The sequence below is a fragment of the Echeneis naucrates genome, chromosome 13, assembly GCF_900963305.1.
Source record: "Echeneis naucrates chromosome 13, fEcheNa1.1, whole genome shotgun sequence".
Lineage (NCBI taxonomy): Eukaryota > Metazoa > Chordata > Actinopteri > Carangiformes > Echeneidae > Echeneis > Echeneis naucrates.
Window position 1 is genome coordinate 13,319,423 of NC_042523.1, and position 16,254 is coordinate 13,335,676.

A 16,254-nucleotide genomic window follows, 5' to 3' on the forward strand; every position below is an offset into this window, starting at 1 on the left:
CCAGTTTATTTAAATAATTTTGAAATTAAAAAACAAACTAAGAAGTCATGTACCATATTTTATTTCAGGGTAGGGACTCTATCAAATGTTTTGATAAAATGAATGGTATTTATTGTTGACAGTCACTTTTCTTTGTACCAGCTTCTGCATATAACTGGGGCTTACTAGTCCTATGTCTATACATCCATCTTCCTGCCTTCCTTACTGAACAACCTATCCATCCATAAATCTATGTACACATCTCTCTGTCTTTGTATTATCACATCTATCATAGTCTGTAATAATTGATCATCCACTCAACAATGTGGAAAAGTTGTAAAAAAGCTGCGCTCCCTGATTTTTAATCGATCACCATTATCAAATCAAACTTAAATTTGTCCAGTACTTTGGAGAACGAAAGGTCAGCCATTCCTTCTTGATGACAATGTCCTACACCAATATAATGAACTTAGTTAACATATCATCATTATCATTATCATTGTGGTTAATGCGCTATTTATTTATTTTATTTATTTAGCTCATATTATTTACCTGCATCTGTTACCATGGCTGTAGATTCAGATTGTGATGATGTATTTGTCACATACCTGTTATGCTAATGTTGTCAGACAAGAGAGACAATGAGTCACACTTTGCTGTCAGAAATGAACTCCTGACTGATATTAACTGACTTCACGTCACACTGTCAATACAATGCTGTGAGAAGAGACACACCTCAGCCTAAGGTTATAAGAGGTACACACACTACAACGATGTTGTGTGTGTGCATATAAGGAGAACTGTGTTAGGTCTGAGTTTTTGCTTGTATTTGCATCATTCCAGGTATGTGGTTGAATGACTGGGTAATATTTGAATAGAGGAGAAGAGAGTGAAAGGGGAGGAAAAAGGGAAAAAGAAAGGTAAACTTCAAGTCCGGATACAAGACACAAAAAAGAAGGAAGAGGCAGGGTGTGTGAGTGAGAGAGAGAAAGAGGAGGGTTCAGGTGTCAAGTTACCTGGAATACTTCAGTTTTGGTTTGTTTTGTCAGCAGGGTTTGTCATCCAAACAGAGCTCTATCGTTGAAACACGACGCTACAAACCAGGACTCTTTATTACAGCCTTGGGGTCTCAGAAGGGGGAAAAAGTCAGGCACTCTTCAAACCAGATTCAATTACACTGCTGTAGAAAGAAAAGGGGAGAGGAACAGAGAGTGAGAGAGAGAGGCAAAGGGACAGAGAGGGGGGGGGAGAGAGAGAGAGAGAGAGAGAGAGAGAGAGAGACTGAATCTAACCCAGCTTTGTAGTTTCAGCCACTGGAGCAGGCAGTTGAGAGAGCAGTGAGTTTCTGGAAAATAACATCTTCAGGGAGGGAGGGCAGCATTTACCGCGTACTTCCTGTCAGATGAGGTGCATCTGGACATTTTTGACAAAGACAACTACATCATGTGGGTGAGTGAAACTGGAAGCAGAACCAACAATATCACAAATACTGACAGGGAAGAAAGCTATCTATATCACTTTCCATTGGGGTGTTCATTTAAATTGTGTCTTTCTTGCATAGTCTTGGAACAAGTTTTTTATTATACTATGCCACTAAGGTTCACCCACCTTCTGCCGAGTATTGGCCAATAGCTTTGGCTTTGTTGTGCATGTTAGACATGCCATTGTTGCTAAACGAGAGTTCACTTGTGCTTACTATGGGTGTGATCAGAGGCCGGTTCAGGTGCAAAAATGAATATAGTGGGCTCATAATGATCCTGTGTTTGTTGTACCTGTTGCACCTGTACTTCATAATGTGTGTTGCTGTGGGATTTGAATTATGTGTGTGTATGCACCATCTACCTTATTATATTTATGTGCGCAACTTATTCGTAGTGAGTGAACCTTACTCCATCTAAAGTATGATGCTTTACCAATATAAATGCAACTATGCTGGTTTGTGCCCTAAAGTTGAACCACTTTGGACACCACCACTCTAGATCGCAGCCTTTGATCAAAGCTCATACTTCCATGTCAGGTTTAGTTTCAAATAGCCCTTTTGTGCACATTTCAGTTGAGAGGCCCATAATTGAACAAAGCCAAGAAGCAGCAAGGCGAAAAGCACATTTAAACAAAAGGTTTACCGTGTCACAGCTTTTCTCTGTTAAGGCTGACCCAGTTACGTTGTACTGTTGCTGGTAGGGCTGCTCCCGCTGGACTGCAGCCATCTATGTGTCAAATACAAAAAGAGACAAAGTCATCAGTTTCTAGTTTCTTGCACTGAGGTTTTTCCAGAAAGTATTGGTGATTAGTCCCGTGTGCTTAATAGAAGGGTGTGTATTCAGCCGCATTTTTTTTTTTAAATCAAATCATTCATATGAAAATTTTTTGTGTTCCAAAATAAAAAAAAAAAGGATCATCAGGATCACCTTACAGTCTATTACATAAACATGTGGCTATTGCATTTGTAACTTTAAAGTGCATGAAGACTGCTACAAGGCTTTATACATACATGAAACATTCCTTTTTAAAATGTAAAGAGAATCTGAGAGACACAACAGCATGTAGAGCAAAGGACAAAATGAATTATTTTATGGTTTAATTAGATTCTGAATTTCAGCCAACATGGTTTGTTTATGACAGGATAAACTGAGGTCCCTCCAAAAAACAAAAAACAAAAAAATCCCACCCATCAACATATTTCCTGGTCTTTTGTTTGATGTAAGTAATAGCAATAGAATACGCTTTGGAGAAGTGAGTATACTCTGGTGTTCACTGTTAACATATGATTTCTGGAAACTGCTGACTTTGGCGTCATAGTTTCTATTGTTTTTTTTATCCAGTTATCGACTCATGCATATCCTGTTTTTTGTAAAAAAAAAAAAAAAAAAAAAAAAAAAAAAGGATTAGAGGCTGTGAACAAAAAAAAAAAAACAAAGGCAGAACAGCAGGTATATGAAAGTTCTCTTCAAACTGTCCTTAACTATACACTAAGGAATGAAATCATCTAGCCACACAAAAATGATACAATCATAACACCACAAGATGTTTGCCCTTGATGAATAAAACCACTCATGCTGAGTTATCTTTCTACAATTTTAGAAGAGCACTGAGTCACATACAGAAAGTGAAAGTGCCACAACAAAGCTGACCTTTATATGTGACCCAGGAAATGAGTTTTGATTTTAAAATTTCAGGACAAAAAGTGGTAACATACTTCAATTGTGATATACTTTTGATTCATAGCTAAAAGTGAGCTTCTGAAAATAATAAATAAATCCACATTCAGCGGGAAAATATGGCCTAATTTTAGCCTGACTGTTGCAGGCAGTATTGTATGGTGCGTTTTACTTTGACACATCAGTGCTGGGCTTTACGAACTACTGAACACAAAATGAAGTCAGGGAACTTTTCATTGCTTTAAACAGCTTTGACTCCTTTGCTTTTATGACACACTGACTCAAATGTCAGTATTATAAATGTCTGCTATGAGTTATCTTGAACTCGGATCGCTGTGAAGCTGCGTTGCCTCTACCTTTACTGCTTTAGTATTCGGGTTGACATTAACTTAACTCCAGTGACAGAGTAAGACCGTAAATGTGTCCTCAGGTGTAAAGCAGCTGCACCCCTAACATCAAGACTTCACAAACGGAACTAACATACACTCAAAAGTTAAAAGTTACTTGTACCAACTCAGCCGGTCTCTTGCCCGATTATTTAACTTTTCATTTAACACGGGTTAAAACCCCAGCTGGGGAAATGTCCCTTTGAATGTGGCCTTTAATGGGCAGCAAACATATAAAGGTAAGCAGACAGAAAACGTTTTTCAGTTACCTTGTCAGCAGGAGTGATGTCTCGGTTCTCTCCCTGTTGGTGGCAACATACCGGCCTCTCTAAAGCTGAGCTAAACCGATCTAAGGTGAGCTAAACTGAGCTAAACTGAGCTAAGGTGAGCTAAACCGAGCTAAACTGAGCTAAGGTGAGCTAAACCGAGCTAAACTGAGCTAAGGTTAGCTAAACCGAGCTAAGGTGAGCTAAACTGAGCTAAGGTGAGCTAAACCGAGCTAAACTGAGCTAAACTGAGCTAAGGTGAGCTAAACCGAGCTAAACTGAGCTAAGGTGAGCTAAACGAGCTAAACCGAGCTAAGGTTAGCTAAACTGAGCTAAACTGAGCTAAGGTGAGCTAAACCGAGCTAAGGTTAGCTAAACTGAGCTAAGGTGAGCTAAACTGAGCTAAACTGAGCTAAGGTGAGCTAAACCGAGCTAAGGTGAGCTAAACTGAGCTAAACTGAGCTAAGGTGAGCTAAACCGAGCTAAGGTGAGCTAAACGAGCTAAACTGAGCTCAACTGAGCTAAAGCTCACTGCATGACTCCACTGAAAGAGCCCAACTGCCGGTAAGACTGAATTTGGAGAAAAAATAATTTAAAATGCATCGCTTGACTTTTTATGGTAATTTACAAAAAACTAATCAGGAAGTCGGGCGTCTGTAATTCGTGTTTTTTATTTTAATTGTGTTTTAATTAAATTTTTTCGTCACAACTTAAGGTGTGGTATTTGTCTAATCTAAAGTCCAAAATCCAAATACTTACTTCTTCAACAGTGAAACGACACGATCACTTTTCTCTGTCTCTCCAAAAATTACAAAAATTATTTATTGATAATCAGAAATATGGTCAGATGATAGTGTGAAGCAGAAATTACAGCAAGTGTTTTTTATATTTCTTCCACACATGCATTTTGGAGTCCCCCCCCCCCCCTTTTTTTTTCTTTCGGGTTTCGTTTGAAAGTTGCAGTTATCTGAGAAAGGAAAATCACCGTAAAATCCCTGAGCTAAATACAAAAGTGTACATCCTATAAAAACAGAAATGAGTTTGGAAAACAGAAAGTTTGTGAACTATCATGTCAGCAGATCCTCTACAGGGAAATAAGTACTGTCATTTGTTCTGCTAATTCTCCTTCGTTCCCACATATACTAGGAGTATTGGCATAAACCTGTCCCATGACACTATCCTGTACACTGAGCTCTTCACTTTCATCGTAGACTCATAACAGATAAAGGGAACTGTCTGTAGCATGTAACACAAATATGAGGACACGCGGGTGTAATGTGACATGTAATAGTGGCACATGATGTTCCATGTTCACCTTTGTGGTTCCTCCCCTGGATATCCATTGTATAATACACCTGTTGCACACATTGCCGTGTGATGGGAAGATGCAATTCATTCTCGCATAAACACAATCACCCTGAAAAAAAAAAAAAAAATCACATCTCATATTTCCACACCTGTGTTCACTTTACCCCCATGTCATTTGCATCCTTTTTATATTTTTCCGCAGATTGCCCAGATACCACAGGAAAGCACTGATCCATTGAATCCTAGGCAGGCGGGTAAGCCATTAGCTGTAGTGGGCTTTGTGTTAATATGCAGTATGGTGTGACGTTGATGGAAGAGTTCTGTGAATATCATGACCTGCAAAACTCAATTGTGGGGCAGTTCTCAGAACTTCCACCACATTTAACACATACTGCCTTTTTCCACATGAATAATTTTCTTCTCTCATTCTCTCCATTTAGTTTGTGGTTTTTTTCTTTGTTTTTTTTTTTTTTTCGATAATTTCACTTCCCTATTAAAGTGTCCCCCATTGCTGTTATTTTTCTCACTTGTCTTTCTTTCTCCAGTGGTACCAAGGCCAGGCCGCCGCAGAAGGCCGATGACAGCTCCAAAGACTCAGAAAGAAAAGGCAGCTAAGCGGAAGAGATTGCTGCTGACTATCTTGACAGTTGTTGTGGTACTAGGCGTACTGGTCACTGCAGCATATTTCAGTGAGTCACAATTCCTGACTGTGCCTACACACAAGACACACACAAGACACACACAAACACCACAGGATAACCTGCCAAACAGGCCCCGCCTTCATTCTCACTCATAGTCAGACGTTACTGCTTGAATGCTAGTGAAATATGCTTAGGTAGGCAAGGCTGCTTGTAATTGTGCCCACTTATAAATTTGATTTTCTGTAAAAAGAGTCCCCAGTCTTGCACAATCAATTAACACACACAAACATATGTACAAGAAAAAATTAAAATTCACTTACATTTAACATTTCTAATTTGGCTCCTCTTTTGCCCTCCAGTTAAGAAGCTAATTGAGAGCAAATACTTCTTCTGTGCACGATCAGTCAAGTTCATCCCCATAGATGAGGCCTGTGACGGGAAAGAAGACTGTACAGGTGGAGAGGATGAAGTTACTTGTCTATCAAGCTATACAGTCAACACTACATTTCCAGGTAAACAAGCACTTGACTATTTCATTCTTTGTCATCACAGACACAGAAACAAAGCTTTAAAAATGACAGTTTTTCTTCCTCTCTGTGCTGATTTTCCCTCCAGTGCGTCTCATATCATCACAGAACATCCTGCAGGTGTACAGTGCTGGCCCAGGTTGGAGGAGTGTGTGTGGTGACGACTGGACCGAGCAGCACACATTAACAGCATGTAATCTCCTGGGATACACATAGTAAGTTTACCCCCAACAGGGATGAATATAAGTCTAGAATCAAATAGATTGTTTTGCAAAGTTAATGAATGGGTTATTTGACCCAACCTCCCTGCTTTCTGTCTGTATTAACAGTAAACCTCGTAGCACGCGTTTCTCAGTGGATACTTTATTGCCTTACCTCAAAGCCGGACCATTCACAGCCATCAGACCAGGGACTGCAACTACACTCACACATCAGGCAACTATTGACCGGTGAGGATGCCAAATGTATCTAAAATAATAATACATGACCGCATTTTTTTTTTTTTTTGTCACTGCAGCTCAGAACTGAACTGATTGGGGGGGGGACTTCACTCTTCAGAAGCTACTGGCAGATTTTGACTGAGAGTTGATTCCTAAAGTCAACACCTATTAAAGGTGTTGACTTTAAAGCATATCAAATATGTATATTAATATTTGTATATTCTGTTCCCCTTCCCAAGTCCCTTTCACATGGATACAGATTCTGTTCAGACAGTTCCTCTTCCTAAGATTCAAAAAGCCCGGAGCTTTTGTTCTCTGTTTCGTTCCCTTGAGAGTAAGCAAAACCATCTGGTGTTTTCCCCAAAGAGAAAGAGACTAAGTTGAGGGGGTGAAGTTGGCTTAACACCTTTGACTGTGTTTTTTTTTTTTTTTTTTTTCCTCCAGTCTAACTTGTTGACTTGTGTAACTTTCACAATAGTTTGGCCTCTTCTTTTTCACAGCAGTGTGTGCAGCTCAGGATCTGTGATATCTTTGTCCTGTTCAGGTGGGTTTTATTAAAAGAAAAAAACAACTGTTGTCATTAACCTTGTGTACAGGCAACAAATTTGAGTGGCGCTTTTGGGTAGTGGGTGACATGTTTGTATGACTAGTTTTATACAGGCCCACAAATGTCTACAGTACACAACATGATTTAGCTGCTTAGCAACATGTGACAGAGTTGCTTCCTTAATTTTGAACACAAAATCAAAATAGAAAGAAATTCATCTAACCTGAGCTTTACAGTTTGACTAGAATCATCTTAAAAGATGAATCTAAAAAGACTTTAAAAAAAAAAAAAAAAAAAAAATCTTTCTTTTGTTTGCCAGACTGTGGAGAGGTGGGTAGTACGGACCGTATTGTTGGGGGTGTCAATGCTGAAATCAGAGACTGGCCCTGGCAGGTCAGCCTGCAGCTTGGTGGCCAGCATACGTGTGGAGGCACGCTGGTATCACCGCGTTGGGTAGTGACTGCTGCCCACTGCTTTACCGGGTCAGTGCAGTTTCCAACATTTTTTGGGTTGACATTCACACAAGTTTCATGCTCAAACTTCCTCCTTGTGTGATTCTTTTGCCTATCCAGGAGCGTAAAAGAGCTGAGTCGCTGGAGGGTGGTGTCAGGCCAGACGTACATCAGCACAGCAGGAGGCTCCTACGTGGACAGAATCATAATGAATGGAGATTACAACCCAACACGAAATGACTACGACATAGCAATGATGAGACTAAGCAGCCCAATCACTGTTGGAGGTTAGAGTTGGCTTTAATACTCTTAGAAAAGGCACCAACATCACTGTACTGGCTTTCTTACCTTTTGAAGTCTGCCATACATAAGGCAAAACATGAACACTGTTAGGTTATACTGTACTGCCCTCCAGTGGAGTATATGTGAAACTGCAAGCTCCTCAGTAGGACTCAGTCAACTACAGTAGTGTGCTCTCTTGATTGCTTAACTGTACATTTAAACATTACATTAAGGATGACATCAGTATATAAGTGAATGCAATGGAAGCACTGCTCCTGCCTTGTAGATTACAGAAAGCCAGTTTGTCTACCTCCTAAAGCCTTTGGTCTTGCTGCGGGAGCCTCTATGACCGTGACTGGCTGGGGATACCTGGAGGAAAATGGTGAGAGCATTTAAGTCAGTGACAACACCATTAATAAGAGAAGGCCATCTGTTTCATGTTGTATCTCTGTTCTGCCACCAGGTGAGGTTTCTCCTTCACTTCAGATGGCCAACATCCCTCTTATAGACCAGGCTGTTTGTTCCGGTCCTACAATCTATGGTAGTTCCATAACCAAAAGGATGATCTGTGCAGGATTCCTGAAAGGGCAAGTGGATGCTTGTCAGGTAATTGAACAGCAAAAGCCAAAGCAGAAGATCAGAATTTAATCATTTTGACCCAACAATCATGTGCATAAGCATATTGGCTTTTAAACTGTATCCATTTTGAGTTGTACTGTTACAGGTCCACAGTCCCACATGAATCAAATGGATTTGATACTAAAATTGTGTAAATGATTATTAATCCTAGGGGGACAGTGGGGGTCCTCTGGTGCACTTTAACTCCCCTAGATGGTACCTGGCAGGAGTGGTGAGTTGGGGCGTTGGCTGTGCACGGGAAAGGAGGCCAGGTGTCTACTGCAACGTGGAAGAGATGCTCAACTGGATCCATACAATCATTGAGGTACAGAATACAAAACAGAAATGGTTGCCATTGAACAGTTTCTCATTAGAGAATGGCGTTTACTCATTCAAATGGAGCATTTGAGTAGATTTAATTTGTCGAGTCAGTTCCAAAAAATTAGGAGGTATGGAAGGTATTTTGGTGTTGGTAGAGCAAAACACAAAACTACACAAAACTGACAACCACAAAACACAAAATGCCTACACTGATCTCTATTTATTTATTTTTTTGTTACCTTTACAGAAAAACCCCTGAGGTCATCCACGGTAACAACCAGCCAGCACAAGAGTCCAATGCAGAATACCTTGGACAAGCTGTGAAACCTTTTTTTGCAGTGTGCTTAAGTGTGTTGGAAAGAGAAAAAGGGGGAGTTAAATAGATCTCAACAGCAACACAGATGAGCTGTTAAACACACCCAACAATGCACTAAGATACACACACAGATTTACAGATTTTGTTAGTTATTTAGTTAAGTTATTCCAAGTGTTGTCTGTGCTATTTCAGGTTCTTATCTCAGGGGAGTTTATGTAGCTATCTGTTGCTGGTCAGTCTGTGGTCTTCAAAGTGAAATGCACATAAAAACACACTTTTAACCCTAACTGCTCTCACTTTCAACTTTTTGAAGTTTTTATAGCCACCCAGACTGGCACAGCTCAGACATAACATACTTGATGACTATATGCTATACTTGTTGAATGTGCAATGTGTTGTCAAGGGTTGTAAACGTAATCATATAAAAATGTGTGGTCGGTTTAGCGTTAGGATGTCAGACCTGTGGTATTATGACTTCAGAAGTCAGTGTGAGCCTCAGCTTCCTATCACCAATGCTGTTAAAACAAACAGTTAAATATAATTATGATACTGAGTCAGTTTATCCGATTTGTGTCCCTATTAAAGGGAAATGCACCTTTTCAATGCACAGGTGGTCTGTTTGCTTCATACAACAGATCAATGGCATTAGCAGTTTAAGTTGAAAATGAGAATTACTCAACTTTATTGCGTGTACTAGTTCATTTAAGAATTTAAGTCTTCTTTGTCCTTCAGCAGAGTACCCAAGTGCAATCAGATAACCAGTGTGCCTTCAAAACACCAGTTTTTTTTGTCTTCATCGCTTAAAGGACATCAATGGCATAGGGACTCTGGTATGTTCAGTTATAAAGGCAGTGTACTAGAGTTTCTGGATTTTAAAGTAATTCCATCCATAGCAAAGCAAAATGAATTAACCAGGATATTTTTTATAGCATTTTCAGCTCAATAGATACTTCAACAGCATGACATGAAGTTGGCACATCTGGATTAACTATTTTTATGCAACATATTGCCCAGACATGATGGAATGATGGAATGGTAAAGTAGGCGATGACGTGACTGTATATATCATGCATGTTGCTTTTTATATACCTGTAAATGCTGTAAATAAAGACATTTTTCTTTTTCTTGGCCACTGGAAAACTGACTTGATATTCTTTGTATGTGTAAGGAAACTGAATCTCATCTTGTTCCATTCAGAATCGTCATCCTCCCACCCACACACCCACTGACACAAAGATGATAATAATGAATTGAATCAATGTAAATCATGAGAGTGTGAACAAAGATAACACAAAGGACAATGTTCATCTCATATTTCAATCTGGCACATACAACAATAAACAATGTATTCTAAAATTAATCTACAACTTGAATATCCAGTTTGGAAGGTTTGGTCTCAAATATCTACTTTGCCATACATAATACCTACAAGATGACTCTAATGAATGAAGCGCATGACGTTTTGAAAAGCAAAGCCCTGGACTTTGTTATACTGCCAGGACTTTTGAGCAGGAAACAGTGACCGTAATCAAAAATGAAGAGCTTCAAATATCCAAACATTTTTTTATTATTCCTGAATACTAGATTACTACAAAGGTAAGGGACAAACCCAAGATTGAACAGTAATGATGTACGGTAGCAAAATATTTGTGATATTTAGGTTGCTGCTATTGTGCACCATGTCTTGTCTGCGAGCCACCTTTACATTGTCCCCTATAGCCTTTAGACATTCATCAAAACAGATCAAAGGGCACTTTTCATCTGAACCAGTGGTTCTCTTAATCAATTTTCAACATTAGGAAGAATGAGTGCTGAGGAAAATTGAAACATGTTAATCGAGAAAAATTTTATAGCCAACACGCTTATTAGGAATATCAAGAATATTAACAAATATTTGACAATAGGTGCACTCCGGGTTATTTTCGAGAGGAATGGCTTGGAGCTTTGAAAAGGTTATCCTGAAGTGTGGAAAGAAGACAATGGAGAAATTATTTAAACACTTTTCATCAAAAACTAAAAAGCAAAAATAAAATTAAATATGTACATAGATTACGCAACATTTATTTATTTGATTTTATTTTTTCAGATCTTACCTCATCGTCATCATCATCGCTGTCATCAAATGTAACTCCTCTGAATGACTTGCTCTGGCTCTGTGAGCTGTACTTTGTCAAGGATGAGGACAACGATGATCTAGTAAAACCCAAGTAAAAGCAAAAAATAAATAAAAAATAGAAATTAAAAATTAAACATAAATCAAATAGTCTGCTGAAGGAAAGCAGAAGAGGAAAAAATAAAGACTGTGTGTCTGGATAGTACACAGACACAAACATACTTTGCAGGAGGTCGGGCAGCTGTCATTACAGAGGAAATATCGTCGTCAGAGTCATCAATGGTCACCTAAAGATGGATAAGGATGGGGAACAGTAGAGGTCTCGCAAAGATTAAAAACTAGGATGTATTTGTGCTTACTGTGTGTATGCTGCCATTGAACTTACTTCATCCGTTGTGTAAGACACTGTGGCTTTTGTCCTAGATGACCTCTGAGAGGGAGCTTGAAATGCTAAAGAATGAGGAGCCGAGGTGCAAAAGAAGAAATAAAGTGAAACGACGAAAGGTGGTGATGAGATTCACACGTTGATAGAATAATATTTCTGTAAATCTCTCTGATGTCTCTGTTTGCCAATATATTACTGTGTCTACTCTCACACATAACTTTAATGTCCAACCTTGCATGATGCTTCTGCTCTGGGTTGAGGCTGATGATTTTTGGGAATGACCCTGTCCAGCTGGCTTTGATTCTGAGGCAGTTGCGCATGAAAGATCAGAAAAACAACAGTGCAAGAAGGATTTATGATGTTTAGCTGTACTGTCACGGCATCTTTGCTCTCTTGTATGGTAGGTAAAAGCACACAGTCTCCTACATCCTTGACATGATGTATAAGAAATATTTTCACATCCTTTACTACTTCAGCAGAAGTAGTTTAACAGATTGACGGTTTTCAGGAACAATGTTCTTCTGTGCTTTGTTGTGATCTGACTACAGTAAAAAAAACTAAGAGCTGAACCTGTGACTCAGCAGCTGAGCCACACTCACCTCTCCCTCTTCCCCGGCCACCCTGGCCTCTGCCTCCTCGCCCTCGGCCTCTGCCTCGACCTCGGGTAAGAGGAGGAAGTGCTTCTGATTCCTCATTAGAATCCATGGCAACATCAGCAAATTCACTAGATAAATCAGCGCGAGAAGGCTCATCACCACGTTCCAAGCGGTGAGCTTTGGCTCTGTTCATAGCCTGATGAATCAATGAATAAAAGAATGAATGTATGAATGAATGAAAGAAGGAAAAGAAACCAAATTTAGAATTCAATGGCTTACTTCTTGGATTTCATTTTCCTCCTCAGTTGTGTTCTTTTTGGAGTCTCTGAATCGTTTGATCTGAAACCAAGAGACAATCACACTGAAACACAAACACTTACATTATAAACACTGAAAACTGATATATTGATTAAAAAATACTATAATTAGTATTAAGTATGACAGAACATTTATCATTTGTCAAATTACATATCATTTGCCCCACTTCCACTGCATGCCCTGTCTCATTACCTCTTCGTCTATGTCGTGTTCTGTAGTTACTCCTCTGACCTGGAGGTGGCGCTGTGTCTTCTCTAACTGGTAATTAATGAGTTCCTGGATAGCGTCTCTCTCATCTTTGTCTACAAACTCCTGAATGGCCTTGCCCATGCCTTGCTCAGTCAGTAGGGAAAGCTGTACTGTCTGTTAAGATATGCAGAGAATGCATTAGGATCTGTAGATGACACAAGTGTTGAGGCACCCATGTGTGAATGTAAAGCCATGTATGTACAATACCTTTTCAGTTTCCTCGAAGTATTTTTTAACCAGGTCTTCCACTCTAAGCCCCTCAACTGCTGTGGTTTTTAACACCCTACCATAGTCAACATTGAACTCATCTAAAAAGCACAGAGATAGTTAAATGGGTAATAATGTACATTGATCTGTGGTTTATTCTCCATGTCAACAGCTGTGTACTTAGTCTGTTCCAGACCTTTAATATCTTCCTTTTGCTCACGGCGTCTGAGAAAGTGAATGATATCTTTAGGGTTGGCCACGCGGTCCACAAACTTCTGACTGAAGCGAGAGGTGTTAAATGTCTCAAAACCTCCACTGTAGTCCACCTGGAGATGGAAATGAAGTTGAAGCATTTGAATGAGATGTGAAAATGAAGGTGTGTGTACTTCTTACCCTCAGACGAATAAGAGGTTTCTCTGGGGTGAGCGGACACCCGAGTCTTTCTCTCTCAGCTTCGTCTAACATGTCTTCGACCTACAGAACAGCAGAAAGAAGGATAAGGTAAGAAAGCTTGCTATAAGTATTAGATCAGCTCTTTATCTTTAATGGTAACTTCGGGTTTACCTTTGCATAGCACAATTCCTCCACCTTTTTAGTGACCTGGGGTGTATCGGGAGTGAAACGATCTTTGTAGCTAGCCAGCACCACATCCTGGATGAAGAACTGACGTACTGTCTTTAACGGAATCTTTTGTAGATTCATCTTACGACCCTTCACCCTCAGCAGCCCTATGTGCCTAGATACGTACATACATTGATTTAACAACATAATTAGATTGAAACACGCTCAGAATATGGAAGCTGTCATTCGATGTGTCTGAGTAGGTAAATTTTTACTTCTTGGTTGCCTCTCCAGGGGACAGGGAGGTCGCTACTGAACTGCCAGGCTGAGTTACATAGAAAAGTTGTTGCTCATTTCTGGTTGGTGCGATCAGACATTCATGCTCGTGACCCCACACCACCAGGTCAAGAAAGTCATCCAGGAACTGCTCAGGAATATAGTTTGTGGGGCCGTGTTTACTCCTAAAAGAAAAAGAGGAACAGAAAAGAAACAAGAAGATTTTTGAAAGTCTAAAATCCCCTCACTATTCCTTCCAAATGCACTCAAGATTAGTTCGACATACTGACGTGCGCAGTATGTCTAAGACAGTTTTTGAATTATGTGTGTTCCTTAAGTGTTTTAAAGACATTCATTTGCCATTCTTCTCTTTATTTCCATCTACATACCCATACATACACACACCTGTTCTGGTGGATGGTGAAAAGGTTAAACCACTCTTCTTGGTCTTCTTTGGGGCGAAGCATGGTTACCTGGTTGTTAACAAACATCCTGTACAAGCGCTCATCTGGAATTGAACCTACACACAGAAAATCTGGACTCAACAACTTTCACTTATCTGGTTATAATTATAGAGGAATGCAGACAAATATTATACAAAATACACACTTACCAAGACCATATAAGGCCAGCTTGCTGTTGCCCTTTTGCATGAGAATTGGACTAATCTGTATTCTCTCCATTGACTGGGAGTGACCAAAATGATTGACAAGACCAGATGCAACCAGCAGATCCAGCGCACACAGACCTTCAGCCTTACAGAAACAAGGACCCAATTTCAGAAAAAAAAAAAACAAAACAAAACACACAAATACTCAAGCTAATGACAACGAGAAATACATACATGCATTAATCTTGCTTATTACTCACCCCTGTTGGGTCGTCATGGTTGCCATGAATGCTGAAGACAGGAATAGAGATGTTCAGGTTTTCATCCTGATAATTCACCCAGGGGAACCTACAGTAAAATAGCATGATATAACAACATTAATAAGACATTAGTTCAACAGCAGTGTCAGGAGGGAATGACCACACAGACAGAAGAACTGACTGGGTTGTGTTGAAGTTGACAGTCTGGTCACTGAGGATGTTGAAGTGTACAGGTGTGTCTCCCATGCAGTATTTCCTGAGCTTAGTGATGCAGTTGTGGAGACATCGCCGTGATGGCTTGTTCTCATGAAACAAATCGCCACCAAGCAGGATGAAATCTACCTGGGAGCAAAAGAAAAAAAAAAAAAAAAGAAATCAGAGGGTATTTAAGAATTTGTCCTTTGTGACAATCAATTCAGGGAGATGTAGATGAACATATTTATTTAAGGATGAGTCACTCTTCTGCCCCCCTGCTACCTGATTGGTCTTGGCATATTTTAGAATCTCATCCAGTGTGTTGTAAGAGTCATTGCCACGGATTGCATCCTTCTCAAGGTAGCCAAGATGGACATCTGTAGCAATCAGGATCTTAAAGGTATCATCATCATCTCTTCAAGAGAAAACGAAAAACAAAAACAGTACACAATGTTTTCAGCACACAGAAAAATCCCATTTTGATTAAATTATTCTAAAACTTCCTGAATATACCAGTGCATGATAATCGTTTGTACATATCTTGGATATAAGAAGAATTCATCATTAACTGTGTAATGTTAGAAATTCTATTAATAAGAAAAAAAGAAAGTCACAATATACTTGGTTCGATAAATTATTTTTCAAAGTGAACTTAATCTAAATAAGACTCACAAGATGTTGCCCGAGGACATAATGATGCTGTGAGATGACGGATGTGTTTACGGAAGACTGGGAGTCACCAAAACTCTCCTCCTGCAGAAAACACATTGGGCCATTAACATACTGTGTGAAAAACACCAAGTGCTTTAACACAAACACAAATTAAGACAATGAGAATAGTCTTGATTGTGTTTTTTTTTTTTTTTTCAGGTTCTCAGTGGGGAAAATTATACGAAACAAATCTGGTTACACAATACAATTTTATATTATTGTGTGACAGCTAGCTAACAAGTAATCGGTTAGTAAAGCAGTAGCTAACATTAACAATCACCTGAACGAGTTAGCTTGACTAACGCTAGTGGATAAATAACACGAAATAAACATCTGTTTGCACTCTGGGGCAACACATAGTAAATAAACCGGTCTAACTTTGATTCTTACGAACCACATGGTGTGAGAAACAGTACTAGCTCCCCACCTCCACTGAAGGCTCTCGGACACACTGTGTTGTCAGAAAATCCCGGCAAGAGTTGCAAACGTTTTCCTAACCACCCAACGAGGGTCTATGGTTATTGTAGTTTTT

General features: G+C 39.5%; 2 protein-coding genes across 6 annotated transcripts; one reads left to right on the forward strand and one right to left on the reverse strand.

The window, feature by feature from the left end:
* Window positions 1-804: 804 nt before the first annotated feature.
* On the forward strand, window positions 805-10,381 carry tmprss4a (transmembrane serine protease 4a). Of its 2 annotated transcripts, XM_029517262.1 has the most exons (14): window positions 805-822; window positions 1,284-1,428; window positions 5,300-5,351; window positions 5,643-5,786; window positions 6,098-6,250; window positions 6,354-6,480; window positions 6,595-6,714; window positions 7,206-7,249; window positions 7,572-7,734; window positions 7,825-7,991; window positions 8,273-8,368; window positions 8,450-8,592; window positions 8,777-8,929; window positions 9,173-10,381. In XM_029517262.1, the coding sequence occupies exons 2-14, from the start codon at window positions 1,423-1,425 to the stop codon at window positions 9,182-9,184; spliced, it is 1,380 nt and encodes a 459-aa protein (XP_029373122.1). In that variant the 5' UTR covers window positions 805-822; window positions 1,284-1,422; the 3' UTR covers window positions 9,185-10,381. The 2 variants fall into 2 exon arrangements, with proteins under 2 accessions (XP_029373122.1, XP_029373123.1); XM_029517263.1 differs by lacking the exon at window positions 805-822 and having other exon boundaries at window positions 925-1,428; window positions 7,209-7,249.
* Window positions 9,279-16,184, reverse strand: mre11a (MRE11 homolog A, double strand break repair nuclease). 4 transcript variants are annotated; one of them, XM_029517258.1, is made up of 20 exons: window positions 16,150-16,184; window positions 15,684-15,764; window positions 15,294-15,426; window positions 14,998-15,158; window positions 14,817-14,904; window positions 14,560-14,701; window positions 14,352-14,466; window positions 13,946-14,131; window positions 13,674-13,845; window positions 13,503-13,583; window positions 13,306-13,435; window positions 13,110-13,210; window positions 12,846-13,016; window positions 12,615-12,674; window positions 12,339-12,531; window positions 11,971-12,042; window positions 11,740-11,804; window positions 11,577-11,641; window positions 11,335-11,434; window positions 9,279-11,199 (listed from the first exon to the last, which is right to left on the reverse strand). In XM_029517258.1, the coding sequence occupies exons 2-20, from the start codon at window positions 15,701-15,703 to the stop codon at window positions 11,158-11,160; spliced, it is 2,097 nt and encodes a 698-aa protein (XP_029373118.1). In that variant the 5' UTR covers window positions 15,704-15,764; window positions 16,150-16,184; the 3' UTR covers window positions 9,279-11,157. The 4 variants fall into 4 exon arrangements, with proteins under 4 accessions (XP_029373118.1, XP_029373119.1, XP_029373120.1 ...); XM_029517259.1 differs by having other exon boundaries at window positions 16,117-16,160; XM_029517260.1 differs by having other exon boundaries at window positions 16,101-16,156.
* Between the last annotated feature and the right edge of the window lie 70 nt (window positions 16,185-16,254).

What these genes read in the sequence shown, in the direction of transcription:
- mre11a (XM_029517258.1), bottom strand. Translation starts at nt 15,703, where the DNA reads ATGTCCTCGGGCAACATCTT. An exon ending in AACCTCTTATTCGTCTGAGG is followed by an intron (nt 13,436 to 13,502) that starts GTAAGAAGTACA and finishes TTCCATCTCCAG; the next exon opens with GTGGACTACAGTGGAGGTTT. An exon ending in GCAAAAGGAAGATATTAAAG is followed by an intron (nt 13,211 to 13,305) that starts GTCTGGAACAGA and finishes TGTGCTTTTTAG; the next exon opens with ATGAGTTCAATGTTGACTAT.
- tmprss4a (XM_029517262.1), top strand. An exon ending in AGTCAACACTACATTTCCAG is followed by an intron (nt 6,251 to 6,353) that starts GTAAACAAGCAC and finishes TTTTCCCTCCAG; the next exon opens with TGCGTCTCATATCATCACAG. An exon ending in GGCAAGTGGATGCTTGTCAG is followed by an intron (nt 8,593 to 8,776) that starts GTAATTGAACAG and finishes TATTAATCCTAG; the next exon opens with GGGGACAGTGGGGGTCCTCT.